This window comes from Sus scrofa, chromosome 13 (genome assembly GCF_000003025.6).
Source record: "Sus scrofa isolate TJ Tabasco breed Duroc chromosome 13, Sscrofa11.1, whole genome shotgun sequence".
NCBI classification, from domain to species: domain Eukaryota; kingdom Metazoa; phylum Chordata; class Mammalia; order Artiodactyla; family Suidae; genus Sus; species Sus scrofa.
Window position 1 is genome coordinate 73487818 of NC_010455.5, and position 18974 is coordinate 73506791.

The 18974-nt window shown below is 41.2% G+C and overlaps 1 protein-coding gene across 1 annotated transcript in view; it reads left to right on the forward strand.

Moving 5' to 3' along the window:
• The window catches only part of ACPP (acid phosphatase, prostate), a 58942-nt gene that overhangs the window by 15981 nt on the left and 23987 nt on the right, over positions 1–18974 (forward strand). Inside the window, exons 4-9 of the mRNA XM_021069456.1 lie at positions 427–579; positions 5340–5438; positions 9034–9126; positions 11071–11203; positions 15926–16008; positions 18509–18612. Coding sequence (XP_020925115.1) covers positions 427–579; positions 5340–5438; positions 9034–9126; positions 11071–11203; positions 15926–16008; positions 18509–18612 — 665 coding nt within the window. The remainder of the gene's footprint in view (positions 1–426; positions 580–5339; positions 5439–9033; positions 9127–11070; positions 11204–15925; positions 16009–18508; positions 18613–18974) is intronic.

The following is an 18974-nucleotide window of genomic DNA, read 5'->3' on the forward strand; positions in this document are numbered from 1 at the left end:
TTGAAAGAATTTAACATAATGTATTTGTAAATGTGCTCTTGCCTGTTTTCCAGGGGACTTATACAAGTCAGAGATCTTGTTTACAAAGGTACTCCTCTTTACATAAGTATTTTGTTCCTAAAAAAAGCATGAATGATTACATTCAAAGTGGAGACCTATGTTAAATACTCCGGGTTGGCAAGTAGATGTCACTTAATTGGTCTCTTTTGTCAATTCAGCTGTTATCCTACTAGATTGCTTTATGCCATGGCATGCTCAGAATACTCTCTTCCTTAATAGGTATCATGATCAGGATGCTACCACAATGTCTGCTAATATTTTGATGCGGGTGTCTTGCCCTTTCTCAAGTATACTATCAACTCCACAAGGGGGGACAAAAACAACAATTCCTCTCAATTGGATTCTGCTTTGATTGTCCCACTCTAGGTTTATGTTCGAAGCACAGATGTTGACCGAACGTTGATGAGTGCAATGACAAACCTTGCAGGCCTATTTCCTCCAGAAGGCATCAGCATCTGGAACCCCAACCTACTTTGGCAGCCCATCCCAGTGCACACAGTCCCTCTTTCTGAAGATCAGGTTAGTATTCTGAGAAAACAAGATTTCATGGGGCCTGGAAGAATAAAGGCAGGCTCCTCAGGGCTTATATTACCCACTTTGTTTTGCTGCTCTTTCCACTTTTGGCAATTTGTCCCTCTCCAGTTTTACACACACAGACACACACAGACACACACACACACACACACACACACACACGACTTTCAGTGTTTTGCCTTCAATTCCCAGGCTTTTTGTGCCCACACAGGGTTCTCCTCTCTCCAGAATATCCAAAGACCTCTCTACCTAGAAAATATCCCTCCCCCAATGAAAATCCCTATCCCTAGGTAGGGCAAAAAAGAAAGATTTGAGTACATAATTGGTGCCCAACACTTTATATGTGTCATCTTATTTTCCTTTCATAACAACCTCGAATGGATAATATTATTATTCTCCTTTTATAGCAAGGGAAATAAGTTCCCAGAGAAGTCAAATGAAAAAGGTGGATCCAAAGTCACACAGTTGATAGCATCACTGCTGGGATGAGAACCAGGCCGCTGTCATTCCAGAGCAATTTCTCTCCCTGTAAACTAGTGGTTCTCAAAGCTAGCTAGAGGTTAGAATCACCTAGATTTTTTTTTTAAATCCTGATGCCCAGGGCACTCCCCAGGGTAAAATAGACTCTCTGAGGGTAGGACTCCATGCATCATTACTTTTCTTTTTTTTTTTTTAATTTTATTTTTTAATTTTTGTTTTATTTTTTTATTTTATTTATTTTTAACTTTTTTATTATTACTCAATGAGTTTATTACATTTATAGTTGTACAATGATCATCACAGTCCAGTTTTCTAGGATTTCTGTCATTACTTTTCTTAAGTCTCTCTCGATGATTCTAGTGAACAGCCAAGTCCAAGAACCAGTACCATAAACCAAGTTGCCAAAATGAGGTTGTTTGAGAGAGACTCTCAAATTTATTTACACTGACGCAGACTGACCAAGAACTCTTGTCATCTTTTCATAGAAATGCCTATATTTTAAATAGTAATAAATAAATCTAATCTTCCAGGTGTGGAATTCAAACTGTGTGAAGAACCCCTTCCTAATCCCCCTGTGGTCACGTCACAGTGATGACTAGCTCCTCGTTTTATAGTCTTGGCAGTCCTCCAAGAAACTTGACTTAATTGCTGAATCTAGTGACTTAAGAATTTTTTCCATGTGCTTTATAGGAACAGCTCAGTGCCATCAACCTTACTAACCTAGGTTACATAACCTAGGTAAATCTACTCCAACAAAATTTTCTTGTGTTTCCTGAAAAGACAAGATGATTTCTTTATGCCTCTTTCCTTTACAGACTCAGAAGTGAATTATTATGCTTGTCAGTGTCATTAGGATTTTGTGAATTTCTTTTTTCCAAAAAAAAAACCCAAAATTTCACTTTTGCTGCAGTCTTTTTTTCTATGTAGATAGACTGGACAGAAACATGAAATTTAGCCAGTATTGATCAGGGTAGCTGTTTGAGCCTTAATCCTTTAAGACTGGTTAAATTACATAGTCAAGAGAATACTAGTGCTATTAGAAGAGGAAGAAACAGGGAGATGGAGGGGAGGGAGAGAGAAATAAGCAAGATTGTCTACCTGTGGCTTCCAGCTACCTGCTCTAACATCAACCAAGAAATTTAACAAAGTCAACCAATCAACCAAAGTTATTCCCAGAGCTCTCGTAAGTACCGCACAGAAATAGAAGAGCCATATATAATCCATGTGATGAAAAAAAGATTCGCACTGTGAAATGTGTCGACAATGATGCAAGATGGTGGGCAATGATTTCAAGAAAAGCTGCATCTGCTGGAGGAATTCAGGGAATAAGACACATATAGAGCTACCAAAGGGCAGTCATTCATGTCTTCATTGAACAAGACCTTAGAGGAGGGGTAGGAAAGGAAAGGAAGGCAGCCTAAAACTTGGCTTCGAGTCAACATAGAGTGCTTTCCCTTCTGTGTCCAGAGATCATATTTGGAAAGAATGAAAATAAGACAGAGTAACTGTGTGGGGCACAGGTTAGAGAATCAAATGTAATAGCCAGAAGGACTCTTGAGACAAAGACAGCATGATGTAGAAGGAAGGCTGAATTTAAAGTTGGGAAAACCTGAGTCTGAGAGCCACCTACCACCTCAGATCCTTGACCTGGAGTAACTTTCCTGTACCTCCATTTCCTTTTCTGTAAAATGGGAACAGTACCCACCTAACTTCTTTACAGGGGCTTTGAAAACCAAGGTAGTTAAGAAAAGGGAAAGACTTTGTAAACTACAAAATGCCAGATAGATGTTTAGGTGAGTATTCTATTTTCAGCCTGACCCTTTCAGTATGTGGGATGAGAAAACTAAAGTCTGGAAAGGTTAGGTAATTCATTAAAACCTAGACATTTAAATGAGTAATCTGGGAGTTCCCACTGTGGCTCAGTGGGTTAAGAATCCAACTAGTACCCATGAGGATGGCGGTTCGATACCCTGGCCTCGCTCAGTGGGTTAAGGAGCCGACATTTCCGTGAGTTGTGGTGTAGGTCACAGATGCAGCTTGGTTCTGTCATTGCTGTGGCTGTGGTATAGGCTGGCAGCTGCAGCTCCAATGGGACCCCAGCCTGGGAAGCTTCATGTGCCCCAGGTGCGACCACAAAAAGAAAAAAAACTAAAGGAACAATCCTGTGATTTTTCCCTCGACGATGTCATTTCTCCTGTGGAAAAATTGGAGAGCCATGCATGGGAATTTAGAGGTAAAGCAGGGGACATAAAAGAAGCCTGTGTCCCTTCCTCAGTACTGTGTGGAAGTGATGAGCGATGTTTTGGGGAATTTGTCTGACAGTGGCTTGAAGGGAGACTCTCAGGCAGGAAAGCTCCATTGGAGCTTCTGAAAATAACTGTGGAAGCCATTCAGGAATGAGGAAATGAAGGCTTAAGTTAAGACAGTAAAGATGCCAGAGGAAGGAAGGTGAGGTAAGCAAGGTGACACAGACTCAGAAATGACAGACAGGAAGCATCTTAATAAAAAAATGGTTTCTGAGTAGCTAGTAATATGCCAAGCACTGTTCTAGGCTTTAACAATGCTGCAGTGAACAACATAGACAAGATCCTGGCTGTCCCCAAGTCTATATTTTGTAGGAAATAGATGATAAAGAAGCAGGAGTTCCCTGGTGGCCTAGGGGTTAAGTATTCAGCATCACCACTGCTGTGATATGGGTTTGATCCCTGGCCTGGGAACTTCCACATGCTATGGGTGTGGCCAAAAGAAAAAAAAGTAAATAAATACAGTAAGTTCAAATGGCAATGAGTTCCTTGAAGGAAATAAAACAAGTTATTGTGATAGTGGCTGGGCAGAATCTCTAGAAGAGCTGGAGTGGGGGAGTGTCTCAAGTGGGCAACAGTCTGCAGAGAACCCCAAGCCTGTGCTTTCAGGGCACCCCAAGAAGGCCCTCAGTGCTGCTGGAGAGGAGTGAGCGAGGGGGCAGCAGGGAAAGCAGGACAGAAAGGTTCTTAGGGGACTTTGGATTACAGGTAAAATGGAAAGCCAATGAAAGTCATAAGCCAGGGGATAACATGACCTGGTTGATGGTTTTATAATATTAGCATTTACAAAAATAAAAAGGATCAGTGTTTCTGCTGTGCCGAGGATGAATTGTGATGCAAACTGACCACATAGGAAGTTCTACGGTACCTGAAACACAGATTGTGGTACCTGGACTGGGAAGGGATAGTGAAGATAAAGAAAAGGTGTTTATTTGGATACATAGTTGACTTGGGAACAATACGAGTTTGAACTGCATGGGTTCACTTACATGTAAATTTTTTTCAATAAATTCATACCGCAGTACTACATGATCCCTGGATATGGAACAATGGATGCAGACAATGGAGTTATACTCGGATTTTCAACTGCATGGGATTTGGCAACCCTAATCTCCCCAATGTTCCAGGGTTAACTGTATTTTGAAAGCAGACATGCAAAAGTGATTAGCCTATGAAGCAGGGTAATAAATTTCATAATTGGCAAAAAGCAGAGCAATTCCAAAGAGGAAATGGTTACAGATGAAAAAGCTGAATTCAGGTCTGTACATGTCAAATTTAAGGAAGAAGAGAAATATCCAACTGGTGGTATCCGCCACCAAGGCTAGAAATACAGGACTAGCTCAGAAAGTAAGAGCCACACAATACACATGGGAGTCACCCACCTATAGATTATAGTTGAAACTCCAAAAAAAAATGTCAAATTTAAACTCATTTTAGGATGATTACCATGTCCTCAGAATAGGTTTTCAAATGTATTTTTCTATATATTTAGTATGTGCCCTTATTTTAACAGTCCTCAAATTTGCAAGAACTTATTTCAGTGAATGGTTAATCAATCCCTTAAGATTCTTTCCAGAACCTCTCATTCATTTCTCTATACTGTGTGTGTGTGTTTGTGTGCACGTGCGCGTGCGCACAGATGTGCATCTGGTGCTGTAATTGAAACAGGTCCAGAAGGAAGCAAGATAACAGTTATTTCACAGGGCAAAACCAGGAGGTGTGAATATTTACCAACAGCACAGTCCTATTTAGCAAGTTCAGAGTTCTGGGTACATATCCTACTATTTAAGACCTGCAAATCATTTATCTATTTTTCCTCGATTTTAGAATTCCACTCAGCTCAAAAAAATTTTTGAATCTTTTATTCAGGTCACTTTATATGTAATGAGTCTTAACATATAACTGTAGCTTCTTTAGTTCTTCTGACTAATGAAAGATTTATGATTTTTCTTTGGTCCTTAGTTGCTATACCTGCCATTCAGGAACTGCCCTCGTTTTCAAGAACTTGAGAGTGAGACTTTGAAATCGGAGGAATTCCAGAAGAGGCTGCATCCTTATAAGGTTAAAAAAAAAATGTGTCACTTAGTGGTGTACAGAAATAATAGGAATTCTGGAGCTATTTGAATACTATCCAACTTCTACTCCCATTAGCAATGCACCTCTTTCTCCACCACCTTAACAGCAGTGTGTGGACAATTTGGGGATATTTGCTAATCTGCACCCCCTTCAAAATCAGGAATGAGACAAGGAAGCCCATCACTATTTTAAAACATTGTACTGTATTACTTTTCTCTAATGATGAGTGAGCTTTACATGTCTTTATCTAGTTAAATGCCACTCGTATTTCCTGTTCTGTTCATATCCCTTGACCATTTTCCTTGTGGATTATTGGGGAGGGTTTTTTTTTTTTATAGTTTTAGGAGCTTTCTTTCTATAGTATAACTTTTTTGGGGGGTGGGGAACGCAAATGTCTCTCTTGCTTTTGCCACATGGTTGTAATCTATAGTTTGTATATTTGTAGTCATATTTAGAAAAGCCTTCCCTGCTCCTAGGTTATAAAGGAAGTCTGCAATGCTCTTTTTTTTTTTTAGGGCCATGGCATATGGAGGTTCCCAGGCCAGGGGTCCAATAGGAGCTACAGCTGCCGGCCTATACCACAGCCACAGCAACTTGGGATCTAAGTCGAGTCTGCAACCTACACTGCAGCTCAAGGCAATGCCAGTTCCCCAACCCACTGAGCAATACCAGGGATAGAACTTACAACCTCATGGTTCCTAGTCGGATTTGTTTCTGATGTGTCAGGAAGGGAACTCCTGCAATGCTTTTTTCTAATTTGACTATAGCTTCATTTCTACATTTACGTATTGGATCCATTTACAGTTTATGCCGGTGTTAGGTGTGAGGTATGTATCCTGCTGAAGGTTTTTAATGAAGATTACCTAATTGCTCTATCACTATTTATTGAATAGTTCATCTTTCCCCCACTAATTTGAGCTATTATATGTAAAAATTCCCATGTATAAGCTCTATTTCTAGACTTTTTATTCCATTTAATTATTCTTTCATTTCATTAGCCAAAACTTCAGTTGAAATTATTAAGAATTATATATGAGTTGACAGAACACAGAACACTGTAAACCAGCTATGAATGAAAAAATAAAAATCATTTAAAAAAAGAATTATATATGCTTTAGTATCTAAAGGGCTGGAAATCCCTCATGCTCTACTTTTTCTGAGTTTTCATGGCTATGTTTTCATTTAACTTTTTAGTGTTTTTATTGGGGTCATAGTAAATGTAAAACTTAACTGAGGGCAAATTTACAACTTTTTTGCAAATTTGTTGAGTCTTCCTTTCTAAAAACATGATACTTTTTTCCTATTATCTTCAAGAATTTTAAGGTTTTCTTCCTATAGGTCTTTGTAATTTTTGTTAAGTTTGTTCCAGGTTTATAATACCTGAAAATAATCATGGCTTATCTCTACTTTTCCAATATTTATACCTCTGATTTCTTTTGCCTACTTGCATTGGCCAGTACTTACAGTCCATTATTACATAGCAGTAATGGTAGTGGGCACCCTTTCTTATTCCTGATTTTAGAAGTATTTCCCTATTAAGCATTGTAGCTTTTGGACCAGATTAAGGAATTAGCCATCTTTCTTATTTTCTTGAGTGTTTTTACCAATAGTGATATTTAATTTTTTGAAAGGTCTTTTCAACATTTTTCAATATAATCAAGTTATTTTTCTCTTGGGTCCATTACTAAGATTAATTATATTCTTAGGTTTACTACTATTGAACCATCTTTACAGGTCTAGATTTAAGCCCCTTTCTTTTAATACAATACTAAATTATTTGTTAATACTTTACTTAGACATTTTGCATTGATAGTCAAAGTCACTTTGGACTGTAGTTTTCCTTTCAGGCCAGTCTTTGTCAGTATCAATATTTATAGAATTTCAGGGAGGTTTTCTTTTTTTTTTTATGCTCCAGAACAGTTAAAATAGCACTAGAACAACTTACTCTTGAAAAGCTTGGTAGAATTCTCCATAAAATTATCTGGCCCTGTTTTATTTTGTGTTGTTAGGGGATGCTCTTTAATAATTACCTCTATTGGAAGTTCCCATGTTGTACAGCAGGTTAAGGGTCCCTCGTTGCCACAGCTGTGGTGCAGGTGCCAACTGTGGCACAGATTCAATTCCTGGCCCAAGAATCCCCACATGCTGCAGGTCCAGCCAAAAAACATGTATTATTCACATTTATTTTATGGAAATCAATTTGAGTTAATATTGGCAAATTATATTTTCCTAAAAATGTATACATCAGACAAAGAATATCTTCCAAAGGCTTCCAAGAAATTGCTGCCAATTCCAAAAGTAATTTCATTTCCCATGCATAGAAAAATCACTATGTATAAATTGTATTATTTATAATAATGTATTTTATCTTAGTAAAGATATCATTAATAATTTCCAGAAGGCAAAATAAATGGAGAGGCGACCACCAAAACTGACATTTGAATTTTAATTTCTAAACAATTTTTTCTATAATCATGTGACATTTTTAAAAATTTACTTTTCCCAGGGATTAAAAAAAAAATTCACAGAAGTATTGATATGCTGATCTTCAATTAAAGTCATTTTTGTAAATATCATAAACATTATGATTAAGATGACTAATGATACATACAATATATATGAAATTTAAATGAGTTAATATCACTAATATGTTTAGGCATATATAATTTTTGAAATTTCTTTAAAGATTCTTAGACAAATGTTGAAATATTTGTTTTAAAAGAAAAATAAATTGAATATTAATTTTAAAAAATTGCTGCCAATTCATCAAGCAGATAGCTACTAATGGGTCTATTACCATGACAATCCAAGAATAATACAGAACCTAGAAAAATTTTTGTATCCGATCCAAATTGCACATTAATAGCCAGATACCAGGCCCTATTTCTGTTGTATTTCCTGGGGTGCTTTGGCCTGAGCTGAGACATGTTTCCCTTCTCATCTTTTAGCCATTTACCTGTGAGTTATCCTTCACCTACTCCCAAAATGATTTGAGGAGGTGCACTTCGGTCTGAGTCTAGGATAAACTAGGAATATGTGGCAGTAAGCCAGCAGGTGCCCACATGTTTAAAGTAATAATGAGAAATGATTGATTAGCATTTGTAAAATTCTTTGGGTTGGCATTATCATAGCCCATATACCTGGTGCATTTTCATGTGAAGAACAGCAACTCTCAAGGGGGATAATTTTCCTTCACAGGGAATCTTTTTAAAATTTTTTTATTGAAATATAGTTGATTGATGATGTTGTGTTAATTTCAGGTGTACAGTAAACATATACATATACATGTTCTTTTTTTTTACGTTTTCTTCCATTTTATGTTAGTACAAAATGTTGAGCATAGTTTCCTGTGCTATAAGATCCTTGTTGGTCATCAATTTTATATGTAGTAGTGTATATATTTTAATCTTTGTCAGTGTGTGGAGACGTTTTGTTGTCACAACTGAGGGATTAGGGATGATGTGGCCTCTGGTGGGAAGAGGCCAGAGATGCCACTAAATATCCTAAAATGCACGGGGCATGATGCCCAAGTTGAGAACCTCTGGTATAAAAATGTTTTCTCCCTCTGTGTGTGTTTCAGGATTTTATAGAAAACTTGCCCAAACTAACAGGATACCATGGCCAGAACCTTTTTGGAATTTGGAGTAATGTCTACGACCCTTTATTTTGTGAGGTAAAAGAAAAAATATCAAAGATTAATTTACAGTCTGATTTTATGACATATGCCTATTTTGAAACAGATGAATACATTTTCTCTTGTTTTTTTAAAACCAGTATATTATTTAGACTTCTTTTGACGTTAAAACGTAAGTCAAGACTTCTTTATTTAACTTAGATTCTGACTCTTTCTCTCCATTATTTATGCATTCAACCCTTTAGAAAATTACAAGCAACACTGCTTTTTCTATGCCCTGTCTCTTGCTTATTTTTCAGTCACTTTAGAATGCTGGACTCTTGTCATGGATTTTAATGAAAAAAGCAATATTGTCTTACAGAAAGAAGCAAAAAAATATTATCTAATTTTTGGATATAGAAAATAAGCAAGCCAGGAGTTCCTGTCGTGGCTCAGTGGTTAACGAATCTGACTAGGAACCATGAAGTTTCAAATTCGATCCCTGACCTTGCTCAGTGGGTTAAGGGTCTGGCATTGCCATGAGCTGTGGTGTAGGTCGTAGATGCAGCTTGGATCCTGTGTTGCTGTGGCTTTGGCATAGGCCAGCGGCTACAGCTCTGATTAGACCCCCAGCCTGGAAACCTCCACATGCCATGGGAGCGGCCCCAGAAAAGACAAAAAAAAAAAAAAAGAGAGAGAAGCAAGCCAGTCTATTATGCTGTACAATGCATATAAAATAACCTTTGTAGCTAGATAAATTACTATTTTTTCAGAGCTTCATGGTGTTTTCTCACTCACCATGCTCTACCTGCTGGCCTAAAGGAAAACTCTATAATCCTGTTTTCCCAGCCAGTTCACTGAGTCTTAGGGCAAAATTCTGACCACCTAGATGACTGCAATCCACTTCTGATTCTGAGGTCATTGTGAGTGTGGAGCTGGGGGGTGGGGGGAGACAGCAGTTACATTCCTGGTTCCACCTTGGTAGCAATGACTCAATTTGCTACCCTCCGTGATAGAGTTCATTGACCCAAGGACATGCGATGTTCCTAATATTTTTACTTTATCATGAGCATCTGTTGCTAGTCTTATAAAAGTCTTCAGTAAAAACAAGGGTCCACATTTTGGTTCAAGTCTTGATTTTTCTTTCTTCCTCATGATAGCTTGATCTGAGCTATTCCACAATGTGGCCGAGGTGTGGTTCCTTTTCCACCTCCCTCTCATTTCCTCTGTTGGCTGCTTCACTTTGGCCTCCTCTTTCACGAACTGTCCCTCTCAATCCTGCCTTCGAAACTGGGGGAATCCTAATCACATCTTCAGAGCAGGTAATAAACATTGGCATGAGATCTCAGTGTGTGATGCCATATGGCTCACTCATCCCTTTAACAAGGGTTTACCAAGTACCTGCTGTGTGCAGGGTGTGGATTTTCCTTGAATCAGTGAACCAGAAGCTGATGGGGGTTTGGGGGAGACATGATTAAAAGTCCTGAAATTTATGGCCTTTCCCAGCTCTCCTCTCAGACGCTCATTTAGCTTTTAAAGAAGCACCATCTAACCTTGTCAGCTTTTACCTTTGCCACAAGTTAACAGAAAGATTTCCAAACTTTTCATAAAGGAATGAGGTACTTCCTTGTCCCTCCTCTGCAAACTAGGAGTCACCTCTTTGACCCGTAGTTAAGCCAAAAACTGTTGACTTGGTGAGAAGGGAAAAATTCGTTTCTGTGAATTTTTCTTCTGAAAAATCAATACCATTAGCTATCACAAAGTGGAGTTTTCCTAAAAAGAAATCAAGACTGTGGCTGTGGTGTAGGCCTGCAGCTGCAGCTCCAATTTGACCCCTAGCCTGGGAACCTCCATGTGCCGCAGGTGCTGCCCCCCCAAAAAAAGGAAATAGCAGGACAAGAAAGGCTGGACCCAGTAGTTCTTGCAGGACAAGGAGGTTAAAAAGTCAACAAATAGGACAGACAGAAATAAAAATACACATTTTCTTCCTTTTTCTTTGTTCAGCTTGTTCACAATTTCACTTTACCCTCCTGGGCCACAAAGGATGCCATGACTAAATTGAAAGAAATATCAGAATTGTCTCTCCTGTCCCTCTATGGAATTCACAAGCAGAAAGAGAAATCTAGACTGCAGGGGGGTAAGTATTTTTTCAATGAGAAGAAAATATTGGATTTGTGGTTGAGTGAGCTGGGTCTGAGTCCTGGTCCCACCCTTTATCAGCTATGTGACCTTGAATTAGATATGTAACCACCCCTGCACCAGTTTCCATTAGGCAAATTAGGGATAATAATAATACTCCCTTCTTAGGTAGTGAGCATTAAAATGAATATATGTATTCAAAAGGCTTAGCACTAATAGTACCTCGTACATAAAACATTGTCAAACATTATGTGTTATTATGATCGTTAATATTACCCACTCTGGTCCTTAGTTTTCCCGTCTGGAAAACAGAAGCTTTGGGCTAAAGCTGAATGATACTTTTCATCCTTCCCAGATCAAAGATCAAGTATACTTGAGCCCCATGAAAATCAATTGTCTGGTGGCCCACAGGATAAATTTTCCAAGTGGGAAGCATGGCAAAAGTGGCCTGTTTTCCTGAAAACCTTGGAGGTAGCCACTATTAAAGTTAATACAATATATTTTGCAGACTAATTATGCCTGCAGATTAACACGTATTGCATTTGACAAGTTTGAGACACAGCTTAAATTTTTCTGTTGGTGTTGAAAGGTGTTTACTTCTCAGTGATGCCTCATCTCAGCTGGATTTGGCCCTTTGTAGAATAGGACATCCAGTCATAATGAAGGCAGACCCAGGCAAGAGGAGCCCAGCCCTTGCAATCAGGATAGGTGATTGGAGGAAAGAAGTCAAAATTAGGCAGGATGGGGTTAGATGCTGAGGCTCTGAGGGCAGCTCGTGGCAGGCCAAGACCCAGAGACTGTGACAGGTTTAGGTGCTGTTAATGGAGCCATTATGACTAAAGATGAGAGCGAGAGGAGGTCCATTTTGCCAGGCTGTCATCATGACAGTGAAGAAATTTTAAGTCACAGGAGATGTTTCAAGTCTTATACTCTAGACAGTTTGAGGAAAACAGTACTGTCACATCAGGACTCCAGACCATTTTCACCACGGGGTCAGACAAGGTCAGCAGAACCCAGGAGAATGCAAAGAGACAGAGCCTCCTGGGGGGTGGGCCAGATTGGGAGGATGTTCACTCCAGCCTTCGTAGCTAGAGATCGAATTCGAGTGAACAATCAGGAGAGGAGTCAATTATAGCTGCAAAAGAATCTATAAAGAGTGAAGGAATCTATAATCAGAACAGCTAATGAGGTATGAAGTCAGGATGGTAATTTCATGTGAGGTAGACAAAATAGAGTAACTTTACGAACAATATGATGGAGCTGCAGCCCATGTTGCACAGCAGAGAGGTGGAGCTGATGGGAACGAGTGAGCCCTTACTCCATGCTGAGGGCGTGAGCAGCAAGACCCAAGCCCTGGGGATAGGTGCACATCCAGAGATGAGTATTAGACAGAACCTGGATATTAGGAAAAATAAGCAGGCTGGACACACACTGTGTGTAGGGACAGAGCCCCAGACCCTGCTCAGTCCTACATACTAAGCAACCAAGGACCCAGCGGGTGAAAGTTGGGCCTTGCTGGCTACGTAAGCACCAGGTCTCATTCCTGAACCAGCAGGGCCAGCAGAACGACTCAATCCCAAATCCATCAGATGGTGGAGACAAGACTCTTTATTTCCCCCAACCTTATCATGATGGACTCAGATATTCATCCCCTCACTACTCAAAATGCAGTCTATGGACCAACAATAGCAGCATCAAGCCTCTAGAAAGAAACGCAGAGTCCCAGGCCCCAGCCCAGCCCAGCTGAATCAGAATCTGCCTTTTAAGCAAATCCGTAGGTATCACATAGGCACATTAAAGTTTCATTAGCACTTCTCTAGATGCAGGAGATGGTGCAGAAAAGAGCCAGGAAAGCCAGGCAAGTGTTGACAAGAATCTATCAATAAATGCAAGGGTGTGTGTCTGAATAAAAGATGGGGTTTTTCCCAACAGTTTGCTCATATTTCCTCTACTTTTATCCTTGGCTCCCAGAAATTGCACTTCGGGGAAGTCACTTCCCCACTCTGGGTCTCAGTTCCCCCATCTGGTGAGGGCATTAAATAGATTCTAGATAGATTCAGGTGCAGATTCCTTCCCTCAGGGGTTCTTTGAGTCTGGGACTGTAAAGGCTGGCACCTGTGTGCACACACCTGTCCTATTTCCTAGGGGAAGACCAGTGCTATTGAAAAGCCAGGAAGTTGTTTCCTTGGCAATTCATGCTCAGCCTGTTGTTCAGATCTGGTGAGGCAAGAGAGATTTGTCAACTATACGCTTGCTGAACAATGAAGCGGCAGAGAAGGCATGTGTTATCTGGGTGACAGAGTCACACAGGAACGTCAGGACTTTGAAGCATCTTCTGACCTTTGCCCAAACTTCTGTTCCATCAGTTGGTTTCAGGGGTGACGTTGTTCCGTAATATCCTCCTCCCACTGCAGCCACTCCCCACCCCCACCGAGAAAATCCCTAGGCTAATTCCTAAGGCTAATTGAGGAATGTATGGGCTAGTGGTGTCTGTATTAATGAAAAAGGCTTCTTGCCGTGGACCTGAGGTTGGCAAAGCTAAAGCCTGCTGGCCACACCCGGCATTTTATTTTTCGTAAATAAAATGCTATTGAAGCTCAGGCACACTCGTGCATTTAGGTAGTATCTTTGACTCCTTCTGCGCTTCTGCTGGAGAATGGTTGTGATGAAACAGGTGGCCCACAGAGCCTAAAACATGTACTATCTGGCCCTTTACAGAATGAGTTTGTCAACCCCTGCTGTAGTCCAAGAGTGAGGGAAGTGAAGTTTATGTCTTCAGATCAAGAGTATTTTGTCTAGAGTATGCAGCTGTAATAAATGAAACACCAGGGAACTTTGAAGCTAGCTTATGCTATAGTGGGGTCTAATAATTAAGAGCAAGGGCTTTGAAGCCAGATGTGTTGCGTTCAGAGAAGCTCAGTCCCTCTATTTACAAGCTGTGTGATCTCGGACAAGTTGCTGAACATCTCTAGCTGAGCCTGTTTCCCTTCCTTTAAAACATGGTTATTGGCATGCCAGAACCTTCAGATGACCATGACAGTTACCCCTAGTTTCTCCAGGGACCAGGTGGGCAACCATCCTGGAACCAAGAGCTGATCTAGTCCACCATCAACACTGAAGGCTGTTGCAAAGGTACCCACTGACAAGGGACAATTTGCTGACTGAAGGTGGCTCTTGTGACTCCCAGAAACTCAGCTATGGCATTTAGTTGCATTGTGGCCTGAAGCTCAAGCTGCCGTTCTAAGGGCTCCCAGGTGGCAGCCTTCTCTGAGGCAGAGGAATGAAGACCTGTGGGAAGGGTAGCCTCCAGCTCCCTCCATTTCTAGTCAAGGAAGCCGCAGCATCCACAGAAAAAGCAGATCCCCTTCCTCCTTAGTTCATCCTTTATTGTACTTACTGGCACACAGACCAATCCACAGTCTCTTCTTATTGTTTTATGAGCTTTTTGAAGACAAGAGCTGTGTCTGATTCACCCATCATAAATGCTCACAGTGTGCTTTGCTGAGTGGGCCACAGAGTCCAGGATTATGGTCAGTCTGTTAACATCAGTACCCTGCTCATCCCAAAAGAAAACTGGCCATTTCTAAAGCCAGGAGACCACAAGTACCATGGGAGATAACCAGCAGAGACACAAGGAGTCCTCAGGGGACAGTGTGGAAGACCCTGAGTTAGCACGTCCTTAGAACAGCACCCACACCACGAGGTACCCTCAGCTTCAGTGACTGCCCAATAGGATGGAGATTCTGGGGTGTGCATCTACCTTTTACCACCTCAAGAGCCACAAATGAAAAGGACAAAGCTTTCCTCACCTGAGGACAGATGGAGTCCAAAGCTAAAGATGCTGGCTTCCTCCCACCCCCCACCATCCCAGTACTGACACCCAGAGTAACCTGAAGCAGAGATCCACAGAAAACAGTCCATGCCCTGTGCAAACATCCAGAGAACTGCTTTCTCCCCTGGCCTCTTGCAGGCCTGGCTGCCAGAGGGCTGGGCACAAAGAGGCTGTCGTTTTAGGCCTGGCCTGGGCAAGAGCACTGGCTGACAACTATCTTAAAAAAAGGCTTCTGGGAGTTCCTGTCGTGGCGCAGTGGTTAACGAATCCGACTAGGAACCATGAGGTTGCGGGTTCGGTCCCTGCCCTTGCTCAGTGGGTTAACGATCCGGCGTTGCCGTGAGCTGTGGTGTAGGTTGCAGACGCGTCTCGGATCCTGCGTTGCTGTGGCTCTGGCGTAGGCCGGTGGCTGCAGCTCCGATTCCACCCCTAGCCTGGGAACCTCCATATGCCGCGGGAGCGGCCCAAGAAATAGCAACAACAACAACAACAACAAAAAAGACAAAAAGACAAAAGACAAAAAAAAAAAAAGGCTTCTGAAATTCCTTCCAAGTTTGTCAGCCTCCTAACCTGAGTTTCAATAAAACCTGATAGAGTTGAGTCCTAACAGACCTATCCAGCTCTTGTGTCCCAGCTGTGTGAGTCACTTCATGGCTCTGGGCCTCAGCTTCCTCATCTGTGAATGGGGGAGAGAAGATAGGATCCAGCAAATAATGTATGTTATTCACACTCTACTAGCAAACAGCCAATGCTCCACCAAAATGAGTTCTTGCCCTCTCTTCTCGAGAATCCTGGCAGAGAGAATCTCTGTAAGAATAAACAAAGCTTGTGAACTAAAATATAAGCCCATATTTGGTTCAGCTCTACTGTTGATCTATCTTCTTTAAGGTGTCCTGGTCAAGGACATCCTCAGTCATATGAAGAATGCGACTCAACCATCAAACCGCAGAAAGCTCATCATGTATTCTGCAGTGAGTATTTGTCTCCATTCAGCATGCATTTGTTCAAGCGGGTGAGCTCTTTCAGCAGGGTGGAGGACTCATCCTCTTCATCATTATCTCCCTGGTGCCCGGTAGATGGTGGACACCATGCTCAAGCTTTTAAAAATAAACACAGAACTCTAGCCCTCAAGGAATTTACATCTAATACTGACAAGAAAATAAGTAAGCACACAAATACCATGCAAAGCAGAGTAGCAGTGTCATTCAGGCCAGTGCTTCGCTAAGTCAGAGAAAGGAAACATCACTTCTGTTCCAAACTAAAACCAGAACAGCAACAGGAGAGGAAAAGTGGGTTAGGAGGAAATCTGAGTGTAAAAGACTTGATGGTGGGGAGTTCCCATTGTGGTGCAGTGGAAACAAATCCAACTAGCATCATGAGGGTTCGGGATCGATCCCTGGCCTCACTCAGTGGGTCTGGAATGCCACGTTGCGGTGAGCTGTGGTGTAGGTCACAGATGCGGCTCGGATCCCGCATTGCTGTGGCTGTGGCGTAGGCCAGCAGCTGTAGTTCCAATTCCACCCCCAGCCTGGGAACTTTCATGTTCTGCGGGTGCGGCCCTAAAAATTAAATAAATAAATAAACCAAATAATAACAATAAAAGACTTGATTATGAGCTAGAAGGTGGGCGGGGGGCAATGGTATGGAAGGTAAGCCCCAGATGAAGGTGATGTTTCAAGCCTCGATGACTGGAAGAAGGGTGGACCCATTAACCACGTGGTCATGGGCCAGGGGAATGTACTGATTAGGCAATTGGGTTTGAAATGCCAGGGGCATCCAAGTTGGAAACTTCAGCTGGCAAAGTAGATAGAAGACAGAAAGGGAAGGAGAGCTACAGCTTGAAGCTAGAGCTACCTTTGGGTGCAAAAAGGAAAGAGAGAGAGGGGGACCTTAGAGAAGACCTCCACCTTGGAGCAGAAGCCGGTGAAAGAGACATCATTGAGGATGAATTCTAGAGCTGTAGCAGGCACTGAAATGGCTTGTCTCAGAGTCTGGGATGAGCAGGGAAACAGGACACGGGGGGCTGACTCGGGCCCCCACTCACTTCCCGAGGACAGAGGGTTTCTCAGATGTGGTTTGGCTAGAGAAAGCCATCGTTTTATTCTGCAAGAAGATGGAAGATGTAATTAAAGATACAGTGGTGTTTATTTATCATCCGCACTTCTAAATTACCATTTAGAGAAAGGGTTCATGGAGGGAAGGGCGTATAGTGCCTCTCGGAGAAAGGTAGGCCTGAAATTAGTTGATTCTTTCAGGTCTAGTTTCTAATCTGGTTTCCAGTTCTAACCTGTGTGACTTCTGGCAAGTCATCAATCTGTAATAACTTTTTTTTTCCTCTAGTAAATTGGTTCTAACCCCTTTTGAGTATGTATATACTGCCATACAGTTTAGAAAACCGAATGGTATGCCCATTTTGTACACATAGAAGTTGGGGATTTCTTAACACTAGACAGCTAATCAGTGGAAAAACTGGCCCTAAAAAGCAGTCTCCATGCCTTCCAGCCATTCTGAGAGAAAACTTTTTTTAAAATGTCTTTTCCAGGGCCACTCCCGCGGCACATGGAGATTCCCAGGCTAGGGGGTCGAATCGGAGGTGTAGCTGCCAACCTACGCCACAGCCACAGCAACGCCGGATCCTTAACCCATTGAGCAAGGTCAGGGATCAAACCCGCAACCTCATGGTTCCTAGTCAGATTCGCTAACCACTGCACCACGACAAGAACTCCCTGAGAGAAAACTTTAACAATTATATTTAAGCTACACTCTATTTCCTTACATTTTATTCGCCCTAAACATTTGTAATCTCATATACTCTTCCACAGCTTTAAAATCACAGATGATGCTAATCTATAGACAAAGTTTAATCTAACATTAATGTGTTCCAAATTATTTTAAAATCTAATGAAAATCAATTAAATAGGCTAAAGCAGAGATAAGTTCTACTAGGGAAAGGCATGGAACCAAATCAGACTTAGTTCAGATTGACTTTCTTCCACTTTGGAGATAAATGACATAAAGAAAATTACTTAATTTCTTTGGATCTCAGTTCCTCTTATCTTTTAAAAGACATGATGATATGTATGTAAATCTCACTGCCCAGCACCCCACAGAACAAAATTAGTCTTTTCTGGAGTTCCCACTGTGGAGCAGTGGGATCAGCATCATCTCGAGAGCCCTGGGCCACATGTTCTATCCCCAGCCCCACATAGTGAGCTGAGGATCCGGCGTTGATAGAGCTGAAGCTTAGGTCACAGCTGCTGCTCAAATCTGATCCCTGGCCAGGGAACTCCATATGCCGAAGGGCAGCCAAAAAAGAAAAAAAATTTTTCTATATCTATTTCTTAAGTAATTAAGAAATTTAATTGAATCAGAAACCATCATGGTGCTCTAGAAGAGCTAAATGCACACCTATTGACTGTAAATTTGAACCAGAGGTTAAAAATCAAAAATGTTTGTTTCAAATCTCTGTAGCATGACACTACCGTGAGTGCCCTACAGATGGCGCTAGACGTTTACAACGGAATCCTTCCTCCCTATGCATCCTGCCACTTAATGGAACTGTACTTCGAGAAGGGGTGAGTGTCCAAGAGGCGCTTTTCAAAATTAGTAAAATTAGTTCATACTGGGCCCCAGGTTTTGTCATTATTATTGTTGTTGTTGGCCTAAGGGTCGTTTTATCTATCTGATTGGTTTGATTTGGTTTTATATTCAAAGGGAAGAATGGTAGTACATAGTACTAATCAAAGTACAATATCTTTGATTAGTCATGACTCCTTTTTTCTTAGTAGTCATGAAGACTTTTACTAGGAAATAACATACAGTCACAGTAGATGAAAAATTTGAGAGAAACATCCTAAGCAACAGAAATTGATTTAAAAAAAAAAAAAGATTAAGAGGGAGTTTTGTGGCACAATGGGTTAAAGATATGGTGTTGTCA